The 27,230-nt window shown below is 45.9% G+C and overlaps 1 protein-coding gene across 2 annotated transcripts in view; it reads left to right on the top strand.

The window, feature by feature from the left end:
- Nucleotides 1–27,230, top strand: part of LOC120057190 (RNA-binding protein Musashi homolog 2-like) — a 350,186-nt gene that overhangs the window by 255,094 nt on the left and 67,862 nt on the right. Inside the window, exons 8-9 of one of the 2 annotated variants that reach the window (XM_039005674.1) lie at nt 5,397–5,479; nt 20,372–20,486. In XM_039005674.1, the coding sequence (XP_038861602.1) occupies nt 5,397–5,479; nt 20,372–20,486 (198 nt within the window). Of the gene's footprint in view, nt 1–5,396; nt 5,480–20,371; nt 20,544–27,230 lie in introns of both variants that reach the window. The other variant, XM_039005673.1, reaches the window with a different exon arrangement.

Raw genomic sequence — 27,230 nt, 5'->3', positions numbered from 1 at the left:
TTGTGGCCAATTTGCAGTCTTAAAAAAGAAAAAGTCTGAATGTAGTTGATGATCCCTATCCTATACCATCGTTGGTCCTGGATGAGCATGATATCTCACCGTCTGCTGAGTATCTAAAGCTGTAAAAGCTGTGAACATATCTCACTGCTCTGTGAGCCTTCATTTTCATGTAAAGAGGGATGACACTGGCACATCACTACAATCTGTCTGCTCCACTGTACCCAGGGGATTGTGGGTATGCGCGCTGTGTGTGATCGTTCCACATAATGCAACCTTAAGAAAGTGTTAAAACACGTCCTACACGTTAACCGAGGATAACATTTTCATGTGCTAAGGTCCACATTATTTTACAGCCTTACCCACATAAGCTATTAATGTATGTAAATGGTGCCACACACTCAGGGAAACATAACAGAGAAAAACGATTTAGCCTAATTTGTAATTCCCAGGTGCTAAAAAGAGTGAGTTGAGTAATATGTTAAAGTTGGATTTTAAACAGGGGCTACCAGTAAAGTGAACTGAAAGTAAAGTTTTCTGCATTTATTACGAAGTCCCCTTTAGTATCTGCCGGAAAATTACGATTGAAAACTCTCCGGAATGCTACAGCATCTGATTTGCTCTTGTTCTACTTTAAATACATTAAAGTGGCTCTGGCAGAATCAGCTTTTTAAGCAAAGGTCACTTGACGTTTCATTGATTTAGCATTTTAATGTTATTTGCGTAGCCTCTCTCTCTCTGCGGGGAATGGCATTATGCAGGCAAGGAGAGTGTGTGTGCAGAGTGCGTGTGCAGTGTGCTCTGTGCTGCTGGTGAGAGGCTGTGAACGTGGCCTGGGTGTAGCTCAGTGGAGACGGGGGACGGGGCTAGGCCTGCCACTCTCTAACAAGTATAAGATACAGCCAAGACCCCTCACCTCTGCAGCAGCCAGCTACCCAGCCAGCCACTAACACTTGTTGCCAGCCTTCACATTGAAAATGTGTTGTCATTAGTCCGTTTAAATTTTTGTCCCAGCGAAGGTGTTGGCACCTCTCCCTGTCTCTATTGATTCCGGCTCCTCTTTAATAATCTCATAAAACTGTAGTCCTGCTCTCCTGCCATGTTGGGGCAACAGAACAGGAATACCCACCCAGGATAACCAGACAGGAATCACACACCTCTATCTGACACCCTAGGATGAGAGGAAGGGAGGGTGGAGGGAAGGAAGGGGAGAGGGCTTGTGTGCCTGTAAGTGTTGGGTCTGTAAGTAGGGTAGAGGAGCGAGGGGTGGAAGACCAATATAGGGGTAGAGGGTCAGACAGCCCCTGTGGGAGGGCCTGGGCTGGTGAGGGGTGTTGTTCTGTGTTTCTGTCATCCTGGAAGACAATACAACCCAGCCAGCAGTAGAGAATATCCATCAGACAGTAGAGCCTGTTCACTGGTATCAGAGGCTCTGTGGTGGCTGTAGTGAGTGTATGGATCAGTGGGTTGTTTCTCTAATAGAACATTATAGGCTCAGGTTATGAATAACTCCCAGTAAGACTGAGCCAGACTCTCTGGTTACAGGGAGTACTCTCTACATCTGCCATAATAAGGGCCCTGGCAACTGGAGCTGGCTCTCTGACCTCATTGGATTCAATACACTGATTAGAATGTGGTTTGCTTTGATTAAACAAAATAATCCTTAATTGACTTGCTCTTGCATTTGTATATCAGTGTGTCATGAGTTTGTGTGGTAGGAGCGTGTGTTTGTTGAGTGGGCACGCAGTGAGATGTTTAGGTCAGCAGCCTATGATTTATTTAGTCTTAGTCTTGGGTGTAGTAGCATATCCAAAGTGCTGGTCTCCGCAGCTCCCTCTGTGGGCCAGTGGTGGTAGTGCTTGGTGGGTGGTGACGACGGAGGCTTGGCCCTGACCACACAGGGTGTAATAGTGCAGTGGAAACTGTGCTGTCAGTTAATAGAGGAGCTGCCTCTCTCAGTGTGTGGCAGTGGGAGAGAGTGCGATGACAGTAGAGCTCTCCTGCCGAGAGGGCAGGTGTGTTAACCCCTCTCGCTGTTTCTCTCTTTCTCTCTCTCGCTCTCTGCTCTCTTGGTCTGCTCACCCAGCCGCCACTCTCTCCTCCCGCACTCCGCTGTGACAAATGGCTCCTGACGGCTGATTTGTTGGTTGTCAAAAGTGGTCCTTGTGCCGCCGACGAGGGGAGGTGGATCGAGCTGGAAAACAAGCTGCATCTTCCAATTTTCCAGCTCCCGCCACCGCTTCTCAGCCTCGCCCACAGAAACACTCACAGGCAGGCAGCCCACGGCAAGCCAAGATGTCACTTCTCAAATTGATATTCTCTCGGTCTGACATTGAATGCATCAAATTAATAGCCGTTCATGATTTATCAGCGTATTCATTAATTTTCATTCAACCTCAGTGATGTAGCTTTTCCTGGGTTTTGTAAGTTCTTTTTGCACTAGAGATGTTTCACTGACATCCTCTGGCATTAGTAATGACAAGGGAACTAGGAAAAAAGGGAAAAGAGGGTGAGAGAAAGACAGTACTTTTGAAACAGCCATAAAACCCAGGCGTTAGTTGGGAGGGGCGACCAACTTTCCTTCCCACCAGCTGCCCCAGGATGTCCTGACGAGCTTCTAGAGGAAGTCATCAAACTTGACCTGAGTTCCCTCCCATGACAGTAGTTAGAACACTGCACTTTCTGCCCTGCATAGACAGTTAATCTCCCCAACACTCCTCAAGGACATTAGAAATCTAAATCCTGCCTTGTCCCTATTGCACTGAAATTAATCCAGTTTGGTGTTCGTGCCCCTGGGCCATGTGGTTACAGTAACATGAAACACTAAACCTGCCCCTGGGCCATGTGGTTACAGTAACATGAAACACTAAACCTGCCCCTGGGCCATGTGGTTACAGTAACATGAAACACTAAACCTGCACCCTGGGCCATGTGGTTACAGTAACATGAAACACTAAACATGCCCCTGGGCCATGTGGTTACAGTAACATGAAACACTAAACTTGCCCCTGGGCCATGTGGTTACAGTAACATGAAACACTAAACATGCCCCTGGGCCATGTGGTTACAGTAACATGAAACACTAAACCTGCCCCTGGGCCATGTGGTTACAGTAACATGAAACACTAAACCTGCCCCTGGGCCATGTGGTTACAGTAACATGAAACACTAAACTTGCCCCTGGGCCATGTGGTTACAGTAACATGAAACACTAAACATGCCATTGGGCCATGTGGTTACAGTAACATGAAACACTAAACCTGCCCCTGGGCCATGTGGTTACAGTAACATGAAACACTAAACCTGCCCCTGGGCCATGTGGTTACAGTAACATGAAACACTAAACTTGCCCCTGGGCCATGTGGTTACAGTAACATGAAACACTAAACATGCCATTGGGCCATGTGGTTACAGCAAACAGCAGCAGTCATTCTATAGAGAGCTTTAGGAGTGTCTCTGAGTGCATGTGAATGTGACTAATGTGCACTACACAATCTGAGATGAGTCAAAGGTCACAGTGGAATAGAGGGGGCTGCGCTGGATTATTTACCCATGGTCCTCTTCTCTTATTAGCCTTGCTGTCTCCTTATCTCCTCTTATGTCATCCTTGGTTCTGCATGCCATCCTGGCTCCTTCACCCCCTGACCTCTGACCCTGTTTAGGCTTCCTTAAGCCCTGGAGGTTGCTCACTGTTGAAATTTTGTTGATATTATGGACTGGGTGTTTGTGTTCCAAGTAGGCTGATTGTATAATTATATGGTATTCACTGTTATTATCAAATAAAATCACATTTTATTTGTCACATGCTTGGTAAACAACAGGTGTAGACTAACAGTTAAATGCTTACTTACGGGCCCTTCCCAACAACACAGAGAGAAATAGAAAAATAACAGAAAGACAATAACACTAAATGCATCATATGTAATGATACCTTGACTATATACACAGGGTACCAGTACCGAGTCAATGTGCAGCGGTACGAGGTCATTGAGGTAGATATGTACATATAGGGGTGGCAGGTAGCCTATAGGTAGGGGTAAAGTGACTAGGCAGCAGGATAGACAGTAGCAGCCGTGTATGTGATGAGTCAAAAGAGTAGGTGCAAAGGGGAGGTCAATGCAGATTGTCCAGGGCCCTATTTGGTTAACTATTAGCGGTCTTATAGCTTGGGGGTAGATATGGGTATGATATAGGTTTAGTTTGGCAATGTATTAACCATATTCAATATATTCAAGCTAAGACTACATGGCCTGTTTGACCCCTTGTCTTCTATTGGTGAATGAACATCCATATCTCTTCATCACATAGTCTGTTGAGCTCCATTATAATGACTGGATTATGGTGTGTGAGAATGACTTTAGAGCAGCAGCTATGTGTTTATGTGTTTATCCAGTGTGGCGCAGCGGTCTAAGGCACTGCATCTCAGTGCAAGAGGTGTCACATCCGGCCGTGATTGGGAGACCCATAGGGTGGCACACAATTGGCCCAGCGTCGTCCGGGTTTGGCCGGGGTAGGCCGTCATTGTAAATAAGAATTTGTTCTTAACTGACTTGCCTAGTTAAATCAAAACATTTATGGTAATGCTTGTTTAAGCCCAGGCTAAGGTGATCTTTACTGGCTGTCTGTCTGCTGTATACAGTACTACAGGCTGAATAGGAGCTGCTTCTTATTCATTCCCACTTGTTCTTTTATTCCAAATTCTTTGTGTTTCCACGCTAGCTCTTCCCTTCTAACACAATGCAATAGAAAATCATTTTCCCTTTGAACCCGCGCCATAAAGAAGGCAGATTGCTTTGTGCGTCAGCCATCAAAACAGCCGAGAAAAGAGCATAGCCGTTCCCTGGTGCGCCAAGGCTGCAGTCGTCTTGTCTCATGGCCTTGTCTCCTTGATATAGGAAGGGGTTAAGCTTTTATCTTATAAATACCTTCAAAAATCCCACGGTCAATGACACATTCAGATATGCCGAGTCCTGCATTAACATAAAAACGAGGTCTTGTTATACAGTGAAATTTCAATGAAGCGAACACAAAATGCATTTAATGAAATTCAGATGCTAAGGCCCCTGCTCCCATGAATCTCATTAAATGGGCTTTGTGCTGTTTTTCCATCTTCTCTTTGTGGAGAAGGTCCTCCAGTGCCTCTAATAAGGTCTGAGATTTCATCATATTCTTGATTTAGAGAAGACAATGTCTGTCTTGTTCAGTTGTTCCTCTCAGCGCTCACGCCATTCTGCCTCTCCAAAAGACGGGGGGCGGGCAGAGTTTCTCCATGCAGCTCATGATAATAGCTGCATGGTGCATTTTATTTTAATACTGAAGTTTGCGAACGTCCCCCTAACTCACTGTCTCTCTCTTCCCTCACTCTTTCTCTCTCTCTCTCTCTCTCTCTCTCTGTACAGGATTCGGCTTTGTAACTTTCGAGGGTGAAGACATCGTAGAGAAAGTCTGTGAAATTCATTTTCATGAAATCAATAATAAAATGGTAAGTCTACTCTTCTTTTCAATTCCAGATTGGTGTTGAAAGATTAATATTTGATTTCCTCTTTAATGGAGTGTTAATAGCATAGAGTCAACGGTGTGTGTGGGGCGTAGGCGTGTGTGTGTGCTCATGCATGACTGTATATATACGTGTGTGTGTGTGATTATGTGTGGGTGTGTGCACGTCTGTGTGTGTTTGTGTGTGTGTGTGTGTGTGTGTGTGTGTGTGTGTGTGTGTGTGTGTGTGTGTGTGTGTGTGTGTGTGTGCGTGCGTATATGTGCGTGCCTGTTTGTGTGCACACTGTGGGTCTCTGGGATGGGGTAGCGCAGTGGTGTGTACTGCCCGGTAACTGTGAAATTGTGTGTGTAAGTTCCGCATGTCACATTGAGGGACTGGTGAGGGGAACCTGTCGCTTTCTTGCACCTACATTCCCCAACTCATACCACACGCACACCTTGAGTGCTGGCCAGCCAGGGAGAGAGTGTTGCTGGGAGAGCGTTGGCAGAGGAAGAGTTCATTAACCAGGGATTAGAGCCTTCCAAGAAGCCCAGTAATGATCTGACTCATCACCTCACTGCTGTTGTCTTCTGCTTCAAAGCACACAGTCGAAAGCTTATGGTCATTCCATCAGTTCAGCTAATCAGATGAATCAATTGAGCACGGCGTACTGTAGCCGTCAATATTTCTGTAACATGTTGATAGATAGTAGACAGTTCTGAGTCTCTGTAGTAGCGGTTGGCCCTGTGGCCTGTGATGGGCTAGAGGGAATACTCTCTTCCTGTTACTCTACGGGTTGGGACTCCTTCCTTTACTATGTGGTCTCCTTCAGGGTCATAGACCTGAGTGACGGCGGTGGTGTAGTACAAACAAGAGACCGACTCGTCCATGTATGGCCCTTACTTACCACCATCTTTGTAACACCCTGCTGATCAGAGCCTCCCATAGGAATCACATGAGAAGAACAGAGAGGAAAGGAGACAGGTAGAGGAGAGGGGAGGGGAAAAGAGAGGAGAGGAGAGAATAGGGGGCGAGGGAAAGAGAGGAGAGAAGGAGAGCTGAGAAAGAGGAGAAACAGGCCTGGTTATCTGAACTGGAGATCAGATATTGTAGTCATTCTGAACCCCTTCGTCTCCCTCTTCCATCCCTCATCCCCTCTCCCTCTCTTTCTCCGTCACAGACAAGCTGCTCCTTGAGCCCAGGGACAGACACAGTGTCTGCTTGCAGATCTATGAGACCAAGACAGTGCTATCGATTTTTATATGATATTGCATCAAATGGTTTCATCGTTCAGGGAGCACCAAGCCAGGGCTGCCATTTCGTTTTCCCTGCAGTGGTTTGGAGCATTGTTCGTGCCACCCATCGACAGGCTGGATTGAATTGGACTAGCAGGGAATTGCATGAGATGGGTAACTTCAGAGAAATGGAGGAGAATAAAAAGCTACTTGAAATACTCCAGGTTATTTGTCTTGTTGAAAATAACAGAAGTTGATGTGCTGCACTCTCTCTGTGCGGTAATGAGATGGTTGAGCGTTTCTAAGACAACAGAGGAGAGGGTTAAACCGTTCCTGGGAGTTCAAGCAAGCTTCTTCCCGTTTTCCTCTCTATTAGAATCCACTGGTAGAGCTTCAGATCAAAGCTTTATCTGAAGCATCATCTGCTAACAGTCTGTGCTGTGTATATTTGACTTGCTAATTCCATTCATCATCATTATTATGATTATTATTTAGTATACTCCTGTGGCAGGCAGGGTTCTGTATTCAGGCTGTTTTAGTGTCATCGTGTGTTTTGATGCCTCTCATCTCTGCTTCCTGCCATCTGTTGCATGTTGAACCCCTTCCTTTAATAGAGTATACAGTCAACTGTGTGCCAGGCGACCCGGCTCTGAGGGAATTCAGTAGAGATTGAAACACAGGCCACAGGTCCAGAGCAGTGGACGTTAGGGAAGGGTCTGCTAGTAAGGGTCAGATTGTGTAGGTGACGCCCTCGTGAGGATTTCTCTCATGGTCGCGACTCTGCCTGCCTTTGATGTCCGCTCTAAGCACACGCAGCCGCCCATAAAACATTCAGCAGGCTTTTCCTCTGCTGGAGACAGAGAGGAAGGAGGAGGGGAAGGAGGGGGGGATGGAGGAGAGGAAGGAGGAGAGGATGGAGGGGGGGAAGGAGGAGGGGAAGGAGGAGGGGATGGAGGAGGGGAAGGAGGAGGGGGATGGAGGAGGGGATGGAGGAGGGGAAGGAGGGGGGGATGGAGGAGGGGATGGAGGAGAGGAAGGAGGAGGGGATGGAGGAGGGGAAGGAGGAGGGGATGGAGGAGAGGAAGGAGGAGGGGATGGAGGAGGGGAAGGAGGAGGGGATGGAGGAGGGGAAGGAGGAGGGGATGGAGGGGATGGAGGAGGGGAAGGAGGAGGGGATGGAGGGGGGAAAGGAGGAGGGGAAGGAGGAGGGGATGGAGGAGGGGAAGGAGGGGGGGAAGGAGGAGGGGAAGGAGGAGGGGATGGAGGAGGGGATGGAGGAGGGGAAGGAGGAGGGGATGGAGGAGGGGATGGAGGAGGGGAAGGAGGAGGGGATGGAGGAGGGGAAGGAGGAGGGGATGGAGGAGGGGAAGGAGGAGGGGATGGAGGAGGGGAAGGAGGAGGAAGGAGGAGGGGAAGGAGGAGGGGATGGAGGAGCGGATGGAGGAGGGGAAGGAGGAGGGGATGGAGGAGGGGAAGGAGGAGGGGAAGGAGGAGAGGAAGGAGGAGCGGATGGAGGAGGGGAAGGAGGAGGGGAAGGAGGAGAGGAAGGAGGAGGGGAAGGAGGAGAGGAAGGAGGAGTGGATGGAGGAGGGGATGAGGAGGGGAAGGAGGAGGGGATGGAGGAGGGGAAGGAGGAGGGGGATGGAGGAGGGGATGGAGGAGGGGAAGGAGGAGGGGATGGAGGAGAGGAAGGAGGAGCGGATGGAGGAGGGGAAGGAGGAGGGGATGGAGGAGGGGAAGGAGGAGGGTGGGAATGAGGAGGAGGGGATGGAGGAGCGGATGGAGGAGGGGAAGGAGGAGAGGATGGAGGGGGGAAGGAGGAGGGGAAGATGGAGGGGATGGAGGAGAGGAAGGAGGAGGGGATGGAGGAGGGGAAGGAGGAGGGTGGGAATGAGGAGGAGGGGATGGAGGAGGGGAAGGAGGAGGGGATGGAGGGGGGAAAGGAGGAGGGGATGGAGGAGGGGAAGGAGGAGGGGAAGGAGGAGAGGATGGAGGAGGGGAAGGAGGGGGGAAGGAGGAGGGGAAGGAGGAGGAGATGGAGGAGGGAAAGGAGGAGAGGAAGGAGGCGGGGAAGGAGGAGCGGAAGGAGGAGGGGAAGGAGGAGAGGATGGAGGGAAAGCAGGGAAGATAAAAGGCTCAGGTTTTAACTTAGTATTACAGGAGGATTTTGGGGGGGGGTTTAATATCTACGTTCACCCAATTAAGTCATTTCTGAAATAGACCTATTACGCTCCTGTGATCTCAGATAATTCATGGATATCCACTGGACAGGACTCCCTGTAATGTTAAGAGTTTTAATAATACCTCCTGGCGCTATCCCTTTGATGTACCCTCCAGTAGGCCTGCCACTCTGCTACTGACAGCACAGGTAGACAGACAGGCAGACAGACCACTCTTGGGAGTTTACATGAACTTCAGCACCTAGGTGAACCCTCCTCCCCCAAGTCTAGCTCATCTTCTAGGGTCAGTGCACATTGAGATGTAATCTACCCATGGTGTGTGTGGGTGTGCTTGTGTGTGAACATGTGTGTGTGTGTGTGTGTGTGTGTGTGTGTGTGTGTGTGTGTGTGTGTGTGTGTGTGTGTGTGTGTGTGTGTGTGTGAACATGTGTGTGTGAACATGTGTGTGTGTGTGTGAACATGTGTGTGTGTGAACATGTGTTTACATGTTTACTCAATCACCTAGGGTTCATGTGTGGAGCAGCATAGCCCTACACTAAGGACAGGATATTTATAGCTGGGTTGACGTAGCGGAGGAATGTGGATTTCCATCTGACAGTGAAACTACCCCATCCTCTCCTCTCCTCTCCTCTCTGCTGTGGTCTGCCCACTAGGGGGGCTCCTGGCCTCTGGTGAACCATTGCCTGCCTTTCTGGGAAGTACCATGTCACGGTGACATGCGGAATCTCCTGCCTGGCTGCAGACCGTGATCTGCTGGCTGGAGAAGTACTTTCTCTCTCTCTCTCTCTCTCTCTCTCTCTCTCTCTCTCTCTCTCTCTCTCTCTCTCTCTCTCTCTCTCTCTCTCTTTCTCTCTCGCTCCCTCTCTCTCCCTCTCTCTCTTCCATTCCCAGCCTTTTCAGGTCTGATTACTGTGGAGCCCCACAGGGCAGGAGCGAATGAGGAGCGAGAGAGTGATTGAGGAAATGGCCTGTTCTCTCTCTCTCTCTCTCTGTCTCAATGTCATCCTGATCACCAACTTCCTCTCTGGTTGTTATAGTGTGAGTTTTGCCTCATCTGCGAGGCGGCCAGGGGGACAGAGGCTGAATGACAATAAGGTCTCACTTTATCTCTTTAAATCTCTCCAGGTAGCCCTGTATATCGCCACCTGCTGGTGTGTGTGATTAACACCTGCTCTATGCATTAAGTTTACGCTGTCAAGCAGTAGAGGGGTGCTGATTGGGTAGCTTATATTATGGCCATTAGTCATTCAGCCACACCTCCTCATGGAGAGGGTTCCTGGTTGGTGAGGAACACCTCAGTGTAATGGAGTAGAACCATAGTGGAACTATAGTGTTGTCGTGGAACCAAGAAGTTGCAATCAGCGGTCCTCTGAGATGGTTTTGTGTGGTACCGTGTGGAGGAAACTGTGAGAATCTGCTAGCACTTCAGCGCCAGTGTGACATTTATCAAGAGGCATAGATTGTCATTAATATGTGAGCTGGGCCTAATGGGCTGCTGTTGGGCTGATGAGCCTGATGGATGACTGGCAGGATGGCCAGGGACGATGAGGGAGGGAGTGACACACTGTCTGTCTGTCAGTCAGTCAGCAGAGCACACACACACACACACACACACACACACACACACACACACACACACACACACACACACACACACACACACACACACACACACACACACACACACACACACACACCATGTTACATCAGCATGACATGCCACGCTGCAGCGCCTCTCTGACAGATGGGACCTCTCAGATACACAGGCTGCTTTAAGGAAACACTGAATTTGGGGTTCACTGGGACCCCCTGTATTATTCCTCTTTAATTGCTATTCACATCTGAATATACTATCAGTCCCAATGTTCATTTTGGTTTACATTAATCAATGATATTCTCAATTCTCAAATACCACCATGCAGTGATTTACAACTACAACCTTGAAAACCTTGTCTTGTCTCTTTTGTCCCTCTCTTCCTGAGTGTCCTGTGTTTTGTTGGATCTGCTTTGAGTTAGTGTCCACTCTCCATGTCCAAGTAGAGACATAGCTTTGACATACTGAGACAGGAAGAGAAACTGTGGCTCAGTGTGAATATGAGGAAACACGTTGGAATCTGGTGGTTTTAGAATTAGATTGGTAACAGTCTGTAATCTGCTACCATTGGATTTGTAGCTATACTGAACAAAAATATAAACGCAACATGTAAAGTGTTGGTCCCATGTTTCGTGAGCTGCAATAAAAAATCCCAGAAATGTTCCATACGTACAAAAAGCTTATTTCTCTCAAATTCTATGCACAAATTTGTTTACATCCCTGTTTATGAGCATTTCTCCTTTGCCAAGATAATCCATCCACCTGACAGGTGTGGTATATCAAGAAGCTGATTAAAAAGCATGATCATTAAACAGGTGCTGGGGACAAAACAAAGCCACTCTAAAATATGCAGTTTTGTCACACAACACAATGTCACAGATGTCTGAATTTTTGAAGAAGTGTGCAATTGGCATGCTGACTGTAGGAATGTCCACCAGAGCTGTTGACAGATAATTGAATGTTAATTTTTCTACCATAAGCCGCCTCCAACGTCGTTTTAGAGAATTTGTCACTATGTCCAACTGGCCTCTCAACCGCAGACCATGTGTATGGCGTCGTGTGGGCGAACGGTTTGCTGACGTTAACATTGTGAACAGAGTGCCCCAATGTGGCGGTGGGGTTATGGTATGGGCAGGCATAAGCTACATACAACGAACACAGTTGCATTTTATCGATGGCAATTTGAATGTACAAAAATACCGTGACGAGATGCTGAGACCCATTGTGAGGTCCATTTTCTTTAAGGTATCTGTGACTAACATATCTATATCTGTATTGCCTGTCATGTGAAATCCATAGATTAGGGCCTAATGAATTGATTTCCTCATATGAACTGTAACACAGTAAAATCTTTGAAATTGTGCATGTTGCTTTTATACTTTTGTTCAGTATAGATGATTCATCTCAGCAGGTTGTAACGGAGTTAGTTCTCCTCTAGTGAAAATGGTTTCACTAGATATTAAGACCTGAGAGGTACTGTACAGGAAGCAGCTGCTCCAACTCTGAGTTAGGGCTGACCTTGTCAAAGTGACAGGATACAAGTCATGTTTTGAAGTAAAGCTGTTCTAATGTGAGTTGCTGTAGCACAGATAGAAATACTGGCAGAGGCAGGGATATGTCAGACGCAGGGAAGTGTATTGAGAGATAGAGAGAGAGAGAGATAGTTGGAGAGAAAGAGAGAGAGAGAGCGAGAGAGAGGGCAGGGGGTCTCATAGGCTAAGTTACTTTAAGTGTATCAATAATGCACACGGTCTCATGTCTCTCATGTAATTTAATTCAAGTTACAGGGAGTTCTGCTGTCCTGGATAACCTGGGCTTTTCTGATACCTTTCAGCAGCAGAAGCGTTTGTCCCCCTGCCATTGCCAGTAGTATCAGTGGTTGGAGGGAGCCTAGAAGGGAACATTGAAGTGGATCTAGATGATGTGGATGCTATAGAGTTGATGGCAGGTTGCTGTTGCCCTCTCTCTTTGACAAGAGTCATTCAGTCATCCCTCTAATCGAAGCAATGATCTCTGTTCTCTCCACCACCCGCCTCCCAATATGAATGCATAATGAACACCTATCAAGTAGTGGCTCAGATCTCTAGATGGGAGTAGTGTGCCGTTAAAATAGGCCCATATTGGTTTTAGTGAACTGCTCCAAGGTAATGTTCTTAAATGTGTCATTTATGATATTCCTCAGTAGAGAATGATCACTGCCGCAGGGATGAATTTTCCGTTAGTAGTCAATTTCCCAGTCGGGTCCCCTGACATGGCCAACCAATTACTGTAGTGAGCAGGCAGGCAAGCAGGCAGGCAGGCAGGTAGCGCTGCTTCCAGCCCACACTGACTGGAACAGGGAGGGAAGGCTATAAATTACAGGCATGCCTCCATGTACTGTATGGAAATAGGGAGAGGTGTTGCTGGAGGAACTGAATGTTGAAAGATATTATGTACATTGAATCCACATTTCACCCATATTGTTTTAGATTGATGTACTGTAATTTAGTCCAGAATTTCAGTTAAATAACATACCGGCCGATCTTGATGTTCTGTGATACATCTTGATTGTGTCAAACTCAAAACCCATGTCCCATTGCTGTTAGGATGTATATGAACATGAACGTTACAGCCAGATAGTGACAGATCCAACGATTACATGCCTGCTGTGAGACAGTCACTTAAAGTTCAGTATACTGACAGATAGAACGTGCAGTATGTTAAAAGCAATGACTGTATATATGAATGGACAAAGCCATTGATCACGTGACACCATTCATTCCTATATGAAGACTCAATAGCGAATTGAAGCCAAATGAAGTCAGTTAAGATGACGTCACATGGAGACATAGGGGTTTTCTTGTTTTGGCAAAAGTACCTCCTCCGTCCTCTCTCCTCCGTCCTCTCTCCTCCGTCCTCTCTCCTCCGTCCTCTCTCCTCTCTCCTCCGTCCTCTCTCCTCAGTCTTCTCTCCTCCGTCCTCTCTCCTCCGTCCTCTCTCCTCCGTCCTCTCTCCTCCGTCCTCTCTCCTCAGTCTTCTCTCCTCAGTCCTCTCTCCTCAGTCTTCTCTCCTCAGTCTTCTCTCCTCAGTCTTCTCTCCTCAGTCTTCTCTTTTTCGTGACCCAGAAACCGTTAAGTGGTTGAGTGGTCGAGGAGTGTGTGAATTCGTTAATAGGCAAACGGTAAACGGTCCTCCCCTCCTCGATAGCCTCCTTTTGGCGAGGAAGCACAAGTGTATCCTACCTGAGTCCTTCACAGAAGAGTTTTGAAATCTGCCACACCCCCTTTGAATCTGCTAGTGTTTTCTCGAAGGAAAAAAGCATGCAAACATTTTTAAACAATATGCTACTTATCCTTTATTCTATAAAATGTCTTGCACAAATTCGTTTTTTATCACTTTATACATTTATTTTGGGATTCCACCCTGCAAACGTCATTTGCCTGATGACGCGTGATTGGATATGTCGTCTCATTTCATACTCATTTTCGTCCACTTACCCTCTCCTCGCCGCCTCTCCTCGATTACCTTTAAGCTTTTTCAAAAGGAGTCTAGAAATGACGGAGGAGAGAGGACGCAGGAGTTGAGCAAATCTAATTGAGAAAAGCAGTTTGAGCTATTCCAGGAAGGGACATTGCAGGCTAGCTCAGTGCTGCCCCCTCTCATTGAATAACTCAAGTTGAAGGCCGAGCTACTGCAGGCTGCCATTAGCAACTAAATTATCCCTATGACTTCTTCTGTGTGCAATTTTAAAATAATTGGTTCAAGGACATACATCTGGTGTATTACAAGCAATTATTGCTACCATGACAGGTGCTGTGTGTTTTTTATGCACATTGCACGTAACATAGTGACCCACCATTATTGCATCATACAGCCATGAAACAGGAAGCGTTTTTCTTGCTGTAATTTTTCCCCAAAGTCTTTGTGAGCCCTTTTACCATGTCCCTTGTTCAGTACAAGCAGCTTATTTTTCCTCTCATTTCATGATTCAGTCCTTTGATAAGGAAGTCATCCTGTGCTCTCTGGTTCAGTACTCTTTGTGTGGCTGTGCAATTGCATACGCCAAAAGGAGGTGGCATATCTGTGTGTGCTTCCTTCATGACAGATTTACTTTGGGGAAAAGTGTTTGGTACCCTGCATCTGAAAGGTCTGAAAATCTGATTATGGAGAACAGATTGTCCTGAAAAATAAACGATCATCAACGTCCCCTAGTCTGCTCTTTCTTCTCACCTCTCCTCTCATAGAGGTACAATAGTAGAGATGCAGAATCACTAAAACCTTTGGTTTATAGGTGGAGTTGTGAAGAGGGTGTTCTCAAGATGGTCTACTGCCGTAAAAACTATCCACCATTTCAGACAAAGGTTACACAGACTGAAAATGAAGATACAGAAGATTCCTGTTTTACCAAGTTATATACCACCTCCATGTCATGCGTAAATAATGGACGTATTATGTAAGCTAGCATTGTTCTTGACTGTGACGTTAAAAAACAATTATGCTTTTGTAATATGTGATCGACCACCTTGATTCGGTCTTGTGTAGCAAAATTAAAAATTGTGTTTTTTACATTGGATAAAAGCAGAGACACAGAGCTCCAAAATGGTATCATACACTACAGTTGAGGAACAATGGGAAAGTAATTCTGCTTTGAAAGTTGATAAACTTTTGAGAAAATGGCCTTTCAATGTTTTGGTACTTACTGGAGAGCTCTTCTTCGTCTACCCCCATTCAGCATCGTTCACACCCTCTTAATTAGCTCCACCCATCTCTTTAAGGGTTGATCTGAGCGTTCTGTCCTAACAGCAGTCAAGCACCCAAGCTAACTGGCTAACAGTTGTCGAAATGAACTATTAAAATTATTTTGTTAAGACATATAGCTTGCTAGCTAGCTAAACAATGAACCATAATCACAACTCATGACGTTACTACCCTGCATGAATTTGCAGGTAGCTAACCAACCAGGTTTGATGTTAGCTAGCAAAACATTAGGCTATAACAAGCAAAGGAAATGGTTCTGAGATACGAATAATAAGATAATACACGTAACGTTAGCTAGCTTGCGAGCCAGCCAGCTAACGTTAGCCAGCTAGCTAACAGTACACCTTAACTTGAAATGAAAAGACTTTACGTAAAAATTAGAAACGTGTAATATCTGAAAATGTAGCTCGCTAGACTATCTTACCCGTGGTCTGAAATCGGAGTAGATAGCCAGAGCGAATTTATCAGCTATGTCTATCAACAGTTGTCGCAGTGACATTCTATTGACATGGATACTTGCATAGTGGAGTCTTTTGTTAAGACAAGTAGCTAGCTAGCTAGCTAAACAATGAACCATAATCACAACTCATGACGTTACTACCCTGCATGAATCTGCAGGTAGCTAACCAACCAGGTTCAATGTTAGCTAGCTAACATTAGGCTATAACTAGCCAAGCAATTTGCTCTGAGATACGAATAATAAGATCATACATGTAACATTAGCTAGTGAGCCAGCCAGCTAACATTATCTCAGCCAATCATGGCTAGCGGGAAGGTTGCTGTCGTTTTCTGTGGCTAAACCAACTAGGCTCGTAATTTAACAATTTTATTCGTATTTACAGATACACGTTTGTTATTAAGGCACATGAAAGTTCACATGTTCCAGAAGTAATTTCTGGACAAAAAATCTTTTTTTAAGATTACGTTCAAACGGCTCTCGTGTGAAGGAGTAACCCGCGACATATGCCTAGTTTCCTGAAACGGGTCACATATATGCAAATTGCATCTGATTCTGTTGGTCAGAATGTCTTGACGCTGTTAAAGTGTGATGATGTTTGCACTGAGTTATAAGGGATTTCACCCTTTAAACAACCTTTAGTGTAAATATTCAGCAGGCAACTGGCTGTGAGCTCATTTTTCTTAAGTGAATAATCCCATGGCCTGTGCCCACAGGCTTGACATCACTCAGCTGACTGACATTCTCACACCATTCATTGCTTTTTACTGTTCAGCTGGGAATTGGAAGGCTATAGTGGATGAATCACGCTGTTTCCCTTCTCCAGAGTGCTAGCCCTTTTAAGTAGACTGATATAATCCACTCTGTAGTGGAGTGAACGCTGCCGCAACGTAGCCCACCCCACGCCCACTCCACGGCACGCATCTCAGAGGACATTGCTGCAGGCCTGATACAGGGCTGACACGCCCACACAGCTCCCTACAACACCCACAAGGTTAATGGGAATGAGAGATCTATTGAGAAGGTCACGACCGCTGGCTAAATCCTGCCCTCTCAGCTTGGCAGAGTCAGCTGTGTTTTAGAGATGGTGATGCTTACTAATACGCCCTTATCTATCTAACTGGGCCGTCGTAGCAGCACCACTACGAGGAGAATCAAAGAGGCAATGCTTATGGCCTATAGATAGTGGCGGTATCTGTGTGTGTGTGTGTGTGTGTGTGTGTGTGTGTGTGTGTGTGTGTGTGTGTGTGTGTGTGTGTGTGTGTGTGTGTGTGTGTGTGCGTGCGTGCGTGCGTGCGTGCGTGGGTGCGTGCGTGCGTGCGTGCGTGCGTGCGTGCGTGCGTGCGTGCGTGCGTGCGTGCGTGCGTGCGTGCGTGCGTGCGTGCGTGCGTGTGTGTTCAGGAGGGAAGAGGATGCTCTGAGGCAGCCTGATTGAGAGTCTCAGGTCTGAGTAGTGATGTGAACTCTCCTCTTGGCCCGTCTATCCCCCACGTCTTTCTGTGTTGCCCTCACACACTAGCCGCCAAGCTCTCGGCTCATTTTTAACAGACGACAGGAGAGGAGAGGAGAGCTATTCCCCTGAATAACAAACCCACTCCAACCAGACCTGACTGACTCACAGCAGCCAGCCCGGGGATTCACTCCCCCCCAGCCCATGTGGTTGGTGGATGGCCCAGCTACCTGGATGTGACAGTGGGCTGTGAGGTGTGTATGGTGGGGGAGGGAGGGACTGGAGCTGCTGGGGAGAAGAGAGCGGTGTACCTGGCACTTCCTGTGCTCCTGTCCAGCTGAACACCACCCAGCCAGTCAGTCACCCACTGAACAGAAAGTGTGTGTAAGCATGTGAGGGGTGTGTAGATGTTTGAGGTGTGTGTCTGTGCATGAGCCCCAGCCAGTGTGTAGGTGTGTGAGATGTGTGAGGTGGGTGTAGGTGTGTTAGCCCCAGTCAGTGTGCAAATAGGACTTTTAATAGTCCTATTTGTCCCACCTGGTTTCTCTCCACTCAGTATAGAGGTCATTCCCTGACAATTAGGCTGCTAGTGCACTCTCCTGCTCTGCTTCCCCTTCCTCCTCAACCCCTCCCACACATTACAGGTATTTAAGCTCCCATTTGCTTTGATTGGAAAATGATGGCAGTCTGAAAATTGTCGCTCTCACAGGGTAGGAAGCGTAGAGGCACAAATGGGGGTGAGAGAACAGAGCAGCGTCGCTAGCTAGGAGGACAGGTGCTCTGTGACAGCTACAAAGTGCTTTGCAGCGAACGAAGGGACAGTGTGTTTCAATGGCCTCTGCTTTCTTTAATCGACTAGCCCTCCAACAGCCACTAATCTTAGTGGTTTTACACTGCAACTTTTCCTCTGGAGATAGTGAGCCTTCACACTAACACAGCAAGCAGCCACCATTCACATTTGTACACCACAACTATTAATCTAACACAGCAACCTTCACACTTAGGCACTGGCAACTTTTATTCTAACTCAGCAACTCACGCTGTATAATAACACTGTATAATACCAGGCTGTTTCTACAGTGGAGGATCAGTGAAGGAATGGTAATGTTTGCCTGGAGCTTGTCAGAGCAGAGCAGAGGTGCAGCCTTGGCCATTTGCATTTGTATGGATGCTGGGGTTTACCTGCACTGTGCAATGGTATCCAACCCAGCAGAGGAGAAGTAGCTTATATTGTGCAGTGGGCAGGATGACATGCATGTGAATTTGAATAGCAGAGCGAGAGAGAGAGAGAGAGAGGCCCTGTTAAATCTGAGGCTGTGGGTTAGACACGAAGCCAGGAGGCAGACAGACAAACAGATGGACAGGCCTAGGGCCCAAGCAGGCAGTGGAGCAGACAGATTGTGCGGCGCGATGAACAGGCTCGGCCTACCAAAGAGAAGAGTAGGCGATAGACACACGGCACAGACATGCCAGCCCTGTCAGCCGAGCCAGTCACACAGACACACACTCCTGTATATTTCATAAAGCCCAGATAGATGTGTGGTAAATAGGATACGGCTGGAGATGACTTTCTCACTGGTGTGGATGAACCCCCCCCCCCCTTCCCTATCAGTCTGTCAGAGTGGAATGTTATTTCTGGTCTGATCAACCCCCCCTCACCACCACACACTCCCCTCCTAGACAGGTCCTGCTCTGTTTACCCCAGCTGCTCCTCTCTGAAGGATGGATGAGATTGTGAAGCTTGTGAATTTGTGTGTGTTTGCGTGTGTTTGTGTGTGTGTGTGTGTGTGTGTGTGTGTGTGTGTGTGTGTGTGTGTGTGTGTGTGTGTGTGTGTGTGTGTGTGTGTGTGTGTGTGTGTGTGTGTGAGACTTTGTGTGTGTTTGTGTGTGTGTGTGTGTGTGTGTGTGTGTGTGTGTGTGTGTGTGTGTGTGTGTGTGTGTGTGTGTGTGTGTGTGTGTGTGTGTGTGTGTGTGTGTGTGTGAGACTTTGTGTGCGGATGTGTGTGTGCCCGTGCTTGGCATGTGTGGTCTCATGTTTGTATATGTCTATACAGATATATCTGTGTGCATGTTCTTTAGCGAGAACATTGATGTATTTCTTCTCAGCGGTGTTGACATAGAGTACATTATTTATTTTTTGCATATACATGTTCATACAGGTTTGCTGTATTGCTAGTATTTAGACCTGTCACATCTACCAGCTGATAAGCATTGTGTTGGAGGAGAATATGTTAGTCATAAGAGGGCAGAACTAGGTGTGTGTGAGAGCAGAGAGTAGATGGCAGGAGAGATAGAGATAGAGAGGGGAGAGAGAAATAGCGCGCAAGAGAGAGACCCACAAAGAATTCACATTTTGATAAACTCCCATATCTACTGGGTGAAATACCACAGTGTGCAATGACAGCAGCAAGATTTGTGACCTGTTGCCACAAGAAAAGGGCAACCAGTGAAGAACAAACACCATTGTAAATACAACCTATATTTATGTTTATTTATTTTCCCTTTTGTACTTTAACTATTTTCACATCATTACAACACTGTATATAGACATAATATGACATTTGAAATGTCTTTATTCTTTTGTGAGTGTATTGTTTACTGTTCATTTTTTATTGTTTATTTCACTTTTGTTTATTATCTATTTCACTTGCTTTGGCAAGAGAGAGAGAGAGAGAACGAGCGCTCCAGGTGGAATGGGCTGGGTACTGTAGAGCAGATGAGCACACAGAGGCAGAAATGAGAATTTTACCAACCTGGCCTCAGAATTCACTCTACTGTCTCTCTGTCTCTCTCTGGGAAGACTGACAGGAATTTGAATAAAATGAAAGAAAACAAAGGCATTCATTGAGATGATAGGGGCTGTCTAAAGTGTGTGTGTGGAAGTCATGGTGGAGGAGGATTTTTTCTCCATATTCCTCAGTCAGTCTACTCCTGAATGATAAGAAGGTCTGCCAGGGTTAGAATAGATTTGAAGCCCCCCCCACTAGCAGGTGACTGTGGTACGGGGCAATATGTTTGGAGGCTCTTCTACAACTCTCCTGATGCACCAGTAGTTTCAAAAGGCACTGGAATACTCCGGAGGGTTTTCCCCAGACAAGCAAACTTGAGCTTTTTAGAAAGAAGCAACATTATTGTTCTGTGAGCTAGTCCTACTGGAATCTGGATATGTCCTGCCCAGTCGCATTCTTCTCCCTCCATGGGGCCAGTAGGACTGATTTTTCATTTTTTTCCCACTGTGTCCACAGGTAGAATGTAAGAAGGCCCAGCCCAAGGAGGTGATGTTCCCACCAGGCACGCGAGGGAGGGCCAGGGGCCTGCCCTACACCATGGACGCCTTCATGCTGGGGATGGGCATGCTGAGTGAGTATGGACCAACACTACTCCAGCAAAGTCCAGCACACTACTCAGTCCCACACGGTAACATTCCCTAACACTCACTCTCCAACAATCGTGCAGGTCTCTGATTCATTGTTTTTTTAAAGTAATAAAAGAGAACCAATGTGCTGGTGATATACAGTGCCTTCAGAAAGTATTCACACCCCTTGACACCAACTTTTTCCAAATGTTGTTGTTTTACAGCCTGAATTTAACATGGATTAAATTGAGATTTTGATCACTGTTCTACACACAATACCCCAGAATGTCAAAGTGGAATTATGTTTTTTTTTTTTTTACAAATTCATTAAAAATAAAAAGCTTAAATGTCTTCAGTCAATAAGTATTTAACCCCTTTGTTATGGTAAACCTTAATACGTTCAGGAGTAAAAAGTTGCTTAAGTTACATAACAAGTTGCATGGACTCCTGTGTGCAGTAATAGTCATTCAAAAATCATCTAATTTCTGTACCCCATACACACACAGTACAATTATCTGTAAGGTCCCTCAGTCTGAACAGTGAATTTCAAATACAGATTCAACCACAAAGACCAGGGAGGTTTTCCAATGCATCGCAAAGAAGGGCACTTATTAGTAGCTGGGACAAAATAAAAAAAGTAGATGTGGCAAAGTAATTCACTTTTTCTCCTGAATACAGTGTTATGTTTGGGGAAAATCCAATACAACACATTACTGAGTACCACTCTCCACATTTTCAAGCATAGTGGTGTCTGCATCATGTTATGGGTATGCTTGTCATCGTTAAGGACTGGGGAGTTTTTCAGGATAAAAAAGAAATGGAATGGAGGTAAGCACAGGCAAAATCCTAGAGGACAACCTGGTTTAATCTGCTTTCCACCAGACACTGGGAGATGAATTCACCTTTCAGCAGAACAATAACCTAAAACACAAGGCCAAATATACACTGGAGTTGCTTACCAAGAAGACAGTGAATGTTCCTGAGTGGCCGAGTTACAGTTTTGACTTAAATCTACTTGAAATTCTATGGCAAGACCTGAAAATTATTGTCTAGCAATGATCAACAACCAATTTGACAGGACTTAAATCATTTTTTAAAGAATAATGGGTAAATGTTGCACAATCCAGGTGTGGAAAGCTCTTAGAGACTTACCCAGAACAAACTTACCCAGAACAAAGGTGCTTCTACAAAGTATTAAGGGGGTGTGAATACTTATGTAACTATTATATTTCTTTATTTCATTTTCAATACATTTGCAAAAATGTATTGAGTCTAACTAATGTCTCGTGAAATAGAGGAAAATGTACTCAGATTAACTGAGCTCCACATTGAGCTCATCTAAGGTGTGCCGTTTCCGTGTCCACAAGTGGTCTATTTTCCTGGCGCTGATGAGTCCTGGGTGGTCCTGGGCGTAGGGAACAGGGCACCACATTACTGGGATAAATGGAGAGGAAAATTGAGGTGATGTCATATTATGGATTCATCACTCCGTCTGTATGACCCCAGCAGTGGGTAATGACAGGGACACAGAGGGGTGTCATGGAGGGCCCTCATCTGTAGGCAGCCAGCTGTAGCTGTACCTCTTCTCTCCTTTCCTCTTCTCTCCTTCATCACCATTCAGCTCCCCATCTCTCTCTTTCCTCACCTCTCTGTCTCAGGGCGAGGGGTTGCTAAGGGCATGACACTGATATCAGACTGATTTTGCTGATGGTTTATGGTAAAAGTGGCGGTAACACCCGTAAGTGGTTCTGTCAGCACTGTCTAAGTAGTTCCCAGTCCAGATTTTGTCAGTTTGAACTATTTAACAAGCACAGTGAACTTTTCAGAACTTATTACGGATCAATGCGTCACTATGGATGAGGGGAAAACAGTCTGCTCCGGAGGGAGAATAGGGGCAGAGGAGGCGGGGAGTGCTCATGTGAGAATATTAACTGCCAACTTATTTGGAGACACTCTTATCTAAATGAAATTGGAAAAGGCAGGACAGCGAAACATTCCTTTGTATAATTTGCATTTGGAAAAAAACAGAGCCAGGCTCATTATTTAAGGAACTGTAAGGTTCTTATAAGCCAAATCTCATTAAAACTTGCCCCTAGTTCCTTTGTTTACTGCACCTAATCTAGCCATTTATCTTTATTGTGTTGTGCCCGATGTATGTTTGCTGAAATTAATACACATTTGAGCCTGGGCAAAGTATGGGTGTACCAGATGGATAATTGATTTTGAAGTGAATCAGAACTGTTGAGCCATAAAATAGGTACATTAGCATGCATATTAATAACGCAAATAACAGGGCCTGGAAACAGCCACCGGGCCAGATCCAATGACAGACTTTATTTACTGAGATGGTGGGCGGCAGAGACGCTAGGTTCAACACAGCAACACGCCAGAGTAATGAGTTTCCTTCTTCTCCTCTCCTCCTCCTTCTCTTCTCCTCCCTCTTTTTGTCTTCTGTCTTCTCCGCTCAGACTCAGATCCCCCTAGTGTACATGCTCGCACCCCTACCTCTGTTAACAATGACATGTTGCATATACACACATGCAGGCTGCTGATTGGGGTGTCTGAATATGTGTCCTGTTTAAAGTAACTGTCCAGTGTTTCCAGATTTCTATGAAATATTACCTATATGACTTACAATATGAGTGAAATTGTTTTCCTTGAAAAACATGGTGTATATGAAGAAAAGAAAAAAGCAGCTTTTCTCTGTCGGAATGGTGTGGGCGTACCTCAACAATATAATGGTGTGGGCGTACCTCAACAATATAATGGTGTGGGTGTACCCCAACAATATAATGGTGTGGGCGTACCTCAACAATATAATGGTGTGGGCGTACCTCAACAATATAATGGTGTGGGCGTACCTCAACAATATAATGGTGTGGGCGTACCTCAACAATATAATGGTGTGGGTGTACCCCAACAATATAATGGTGTGGGTGTACCCCAACAATATAATGGTGTGGGCGTACCTCAACAATATAATGGTGTGGGCGTACCTCAACAATATAATGTTGTGGGCGTACCTCAACAATATAATGGTGTGGGCGTACCCCAACAATATAATGGTGTGGGCGTACCTCAACAATATAATGGTGTGGGTGTACCCCAACAATATAATGGTGTGGGCATACCCCAACAATATAATGGTGTGGGCGTACCCCAACAATATAATGGTGTGGGCGTACCTCAACAATATAATGGTGTGGGCGTACCCCAACAATATAATGGTGTGGGTGTACCTCAACAATATAATGGTGTGGGTGTACCTCAACAATATAATGGTGTGGGTGTACCTCAACAATATAATGGTGTGGGCGTACCTCAACAATATAATGGTGTGGGCGTACCTCAACAATATAATGGTGTGGGTGTACCTCAACAATATAATGGTGTGGGTGTACCCCAACAATATAATGGTGTGGGCGTACCTCAACAATATAATGGTGTGGGCGTACCTCAACAATATAATGGTGTGGGCGTACCCCAACAATATAATGGTGTGGGTGTACCTCAACAATATAATGGTGTGGGCGTACCCCAACAATATAATGGTGTGGGCGTACCTCAACAATATAATGGTGTGGGCGTACCTCAACAATATAATGGTGTGGGCGTACCTCAACAATATAATGGTGTGGGCGTACCTCAACAATATAATGGTGTGGGCGTACCTCAACAATATAATGGTGTGGGCGTACCTCAACAATATAATGGTGTGGGCGTACCTCAACAATATAATGGTGTGGGCGTACCTCAACAATATAATGGTGTGGGTGTACCCCAACAATATAATGGTGTGGGCGTACCTCAACAATATAATGGTGTGGGCGTACCTCAACAATATAATGGTGTGGGTGTACCTCAACAATATAATGGTGTGGGCGTACCTCAACAATATAATGGTGTGGGTGTACCCCAACAATATAATGGTGTGGGCGTACCTCAACAATATAATGGTGTGGGCGTACCTCAACAATATAATGGTGTGGGTGTACCCCAACAATATAATGGTGTGGGCGTACCTCAACAATATAATGGTGTGGGCGTACCCCAACAACAGAATGGTGTGGGCGTACCCCAACAACAGAATGGTGTGGGCGTACCCCAACAACAGAATGGTGTGGGCGTACCCCAAAAACAGAATGGTGTGGGCGTACCCCAACAACAGAATATATACCGGTCCTAAGAAATATTATTCTATTAATATTAATATTTTGTAAATGGTCTGTTAGAGATACAAGTTTAAGGTGAGATTTTTTGTGTTTTTTCTCCCATTTATGCCACCAGTACAAGTATATGTCAACTCAAGAACATTATTTGGGTATGAGTTAACAGAATATTAACTTTTAAAAGTGATATTTTCACTGGACAGTTACTTTAAATGTCTGTGAATGTGTGTCAGAGTGTGGAGATGAGTGGGTGTGTGAGAGAGTATGTGTGAGGAAAGTTTAAATTTTTTCCGTCTATGGGCAAATGATTGCGGTTGCTCTGTATGCCCCTGATTTGCTGTAGCCCTCCCTCCATGTCCTGAGGCAACGGCCCATGTGTCAACAGAGCACCACAGAACAGTATTCACGCCATGCCCTTTAAATACCAGCCCCTGACCCCCCCACTCCCTGCCATGTAGATGTGCCTCATTTAACTCTCTGCTGGGACAGTCAGGACATACTACCTAGTGAACTGCAGCAGGAGGCCCAGGGCAAACACACACACACACACACACACACACACACACACACACACACACACACACACACACACACACACACACACATACACACACACACACACACACACACACACACACACACACACACACACACACACACACACACACACACACACACACACACACGCACACACACACACACACACACACACACACACACACACACACACACACACACACAGGTGCCAGAACAAATCAGTTGGATGGGCATTTGATTTCCATAGGGGAGCCAGTTTTTTCACGGGACCTCCTATGTGTGGACTTGCACCATTTTTTTTAACAGTACGCACAAATAGTAATTTGGTTCTGGTCAGTACAAAAGGTCAGTACAAAATCATCACAAAAGCAATAATGGCATTATAATGACTATACTGAACAAAAATATAAACGCAACATGTAAAGTGCTGCATGTTTCATGAGGTGAAATAAAAGATCCCAGAACATTTCCAATACGCACAAAAAGCTGATTTTCTCTCACATTTTGTGCACAGATTTGCTTTACATCCCTGTGAACATTTCTCTTTTTCCAAGATAATCCATCCACCTGATAAGTGTGGCATATCAAGAAGCTGATTAAACAGCATGATCATTACACAGGTGCAACGAGGTGACAATATTGGTGACAATATTATCGCCACATGGGCAGTCATGAGTCATGACTGCAGTAAAATTCCATGTGACCGCTGAGTCACAGTAATCTCCTTTTATGCACTCTGGACATGCTTTGGTATTACCCAACTTACAAACTACCATCAGGTCCTAATGGCCTGGTACTCAGGGCTCTATTGTCCCTCTTTAGAGACACCACAAAAAAACTGAATTAAAATGATGATTGTGTCATTATACAATGCATAGCCTAACGCATATTACATTACGCATGGTAGATAAACATAAAACAAAACTGATTTAAGATGTCTTTGGTACATAATTGGTCTAGCCTATACTCCAAAATTAAACTAATTAAAGTAGATCGCTTTTGAGTGTGGACTGTATTATTATGCAGATTGGATGGACTGGTTACCTTATGCTATGCTCCAAAATGTCTATCCATGAGTCTGGGAGAGAATGTATAGCCCTAGGCGATGCTGTAGGTTCATTGATTGTGCAGGGCAGCTTACAGTTCGCCTACAATTAGTGCATTTGTATTTGATTTTGAGTAGCCTAGTAATAGGGCATTTTTATGTTTCCATAGTTAATAGGGTGACACATTACCTTCAGCTATACAGAATCTCACCAACATGTGTTTCCATCCCCTCTCTCCTTTATTCCTTTCTCGAGCGCGCAGACGGCTGTCAACAGTTTAGAGAAATATGTTTCATTGCGAAAACATGTTACTATTGATGTTCCTGAACAGATTTCACTTGGTTTCCCAAATTAAGCCCTGGGTAGCTGCAGGAACAAGGTTGGAGAGCCCATGGCATACAGAGTGAGGACGGAATATCACCTGTCGGGCAGCGAGAGCATGCTCCTTAAACAGGAACTTCACCTGTCGGGCAGCGAGAGCATGCTCCTCAAACAGGAACATAACCTGTCGGGCAGCGAGAGCATGCTCCTCAAAACAGGAACATCACCTGTCGGGCAGCGAGAGCATGCTCCTCAAACAGGAACATCACCTGTCAGGCAGTGAGAGCATGCTCCTCAAACAGGAACATCACCTGTCAGACAGTGAGAGCATGCTCCTCAAACAGGAACATCACCTGTCAGGCAGTGAGAGCATGCTCCTCAAACAGGAACATCACCTGTCAGGCAGTGAGAGCATGCTCCTCAAACAGGAACATCACCTGTCAGACAGTGAGAGCATGCTCCTCAAACAGGAACATCACCTGTCAGACAGTGAGAGCATGCTCCTCAAACAGGAACATCACCTGTCAGACAGCGAGAGCATGCTCCTCAAACAGGAACATCACCTGTCGGGCAGCGAGAGCATGCTCCTCAAACAGGAACATCACCTGTCGGGCAGCGAGAGCATGCTCCTCAAACAGGAACATCACCTGTCGGGCAGCGAGAGCATGCTCCTCAA

Source organism: Salvelinus namaycush, chromosome 12 (assembly GCF_016432855.1).
Source record: "Salvelinus namaycush isolate Seneca chromosome 12, SaNama_1.0, whole genome shotgun sequence".
Classification (NCBI taxonomy): Eukaryota; Metazoa; Chordata; class Actinopteri; order Salmoniformes; family Salmonidae; genus Salvelinus; species Salvelinus namaycush.
This window is presented reverse-complemented; position numbering and strand designations above follow the sequence as displayed.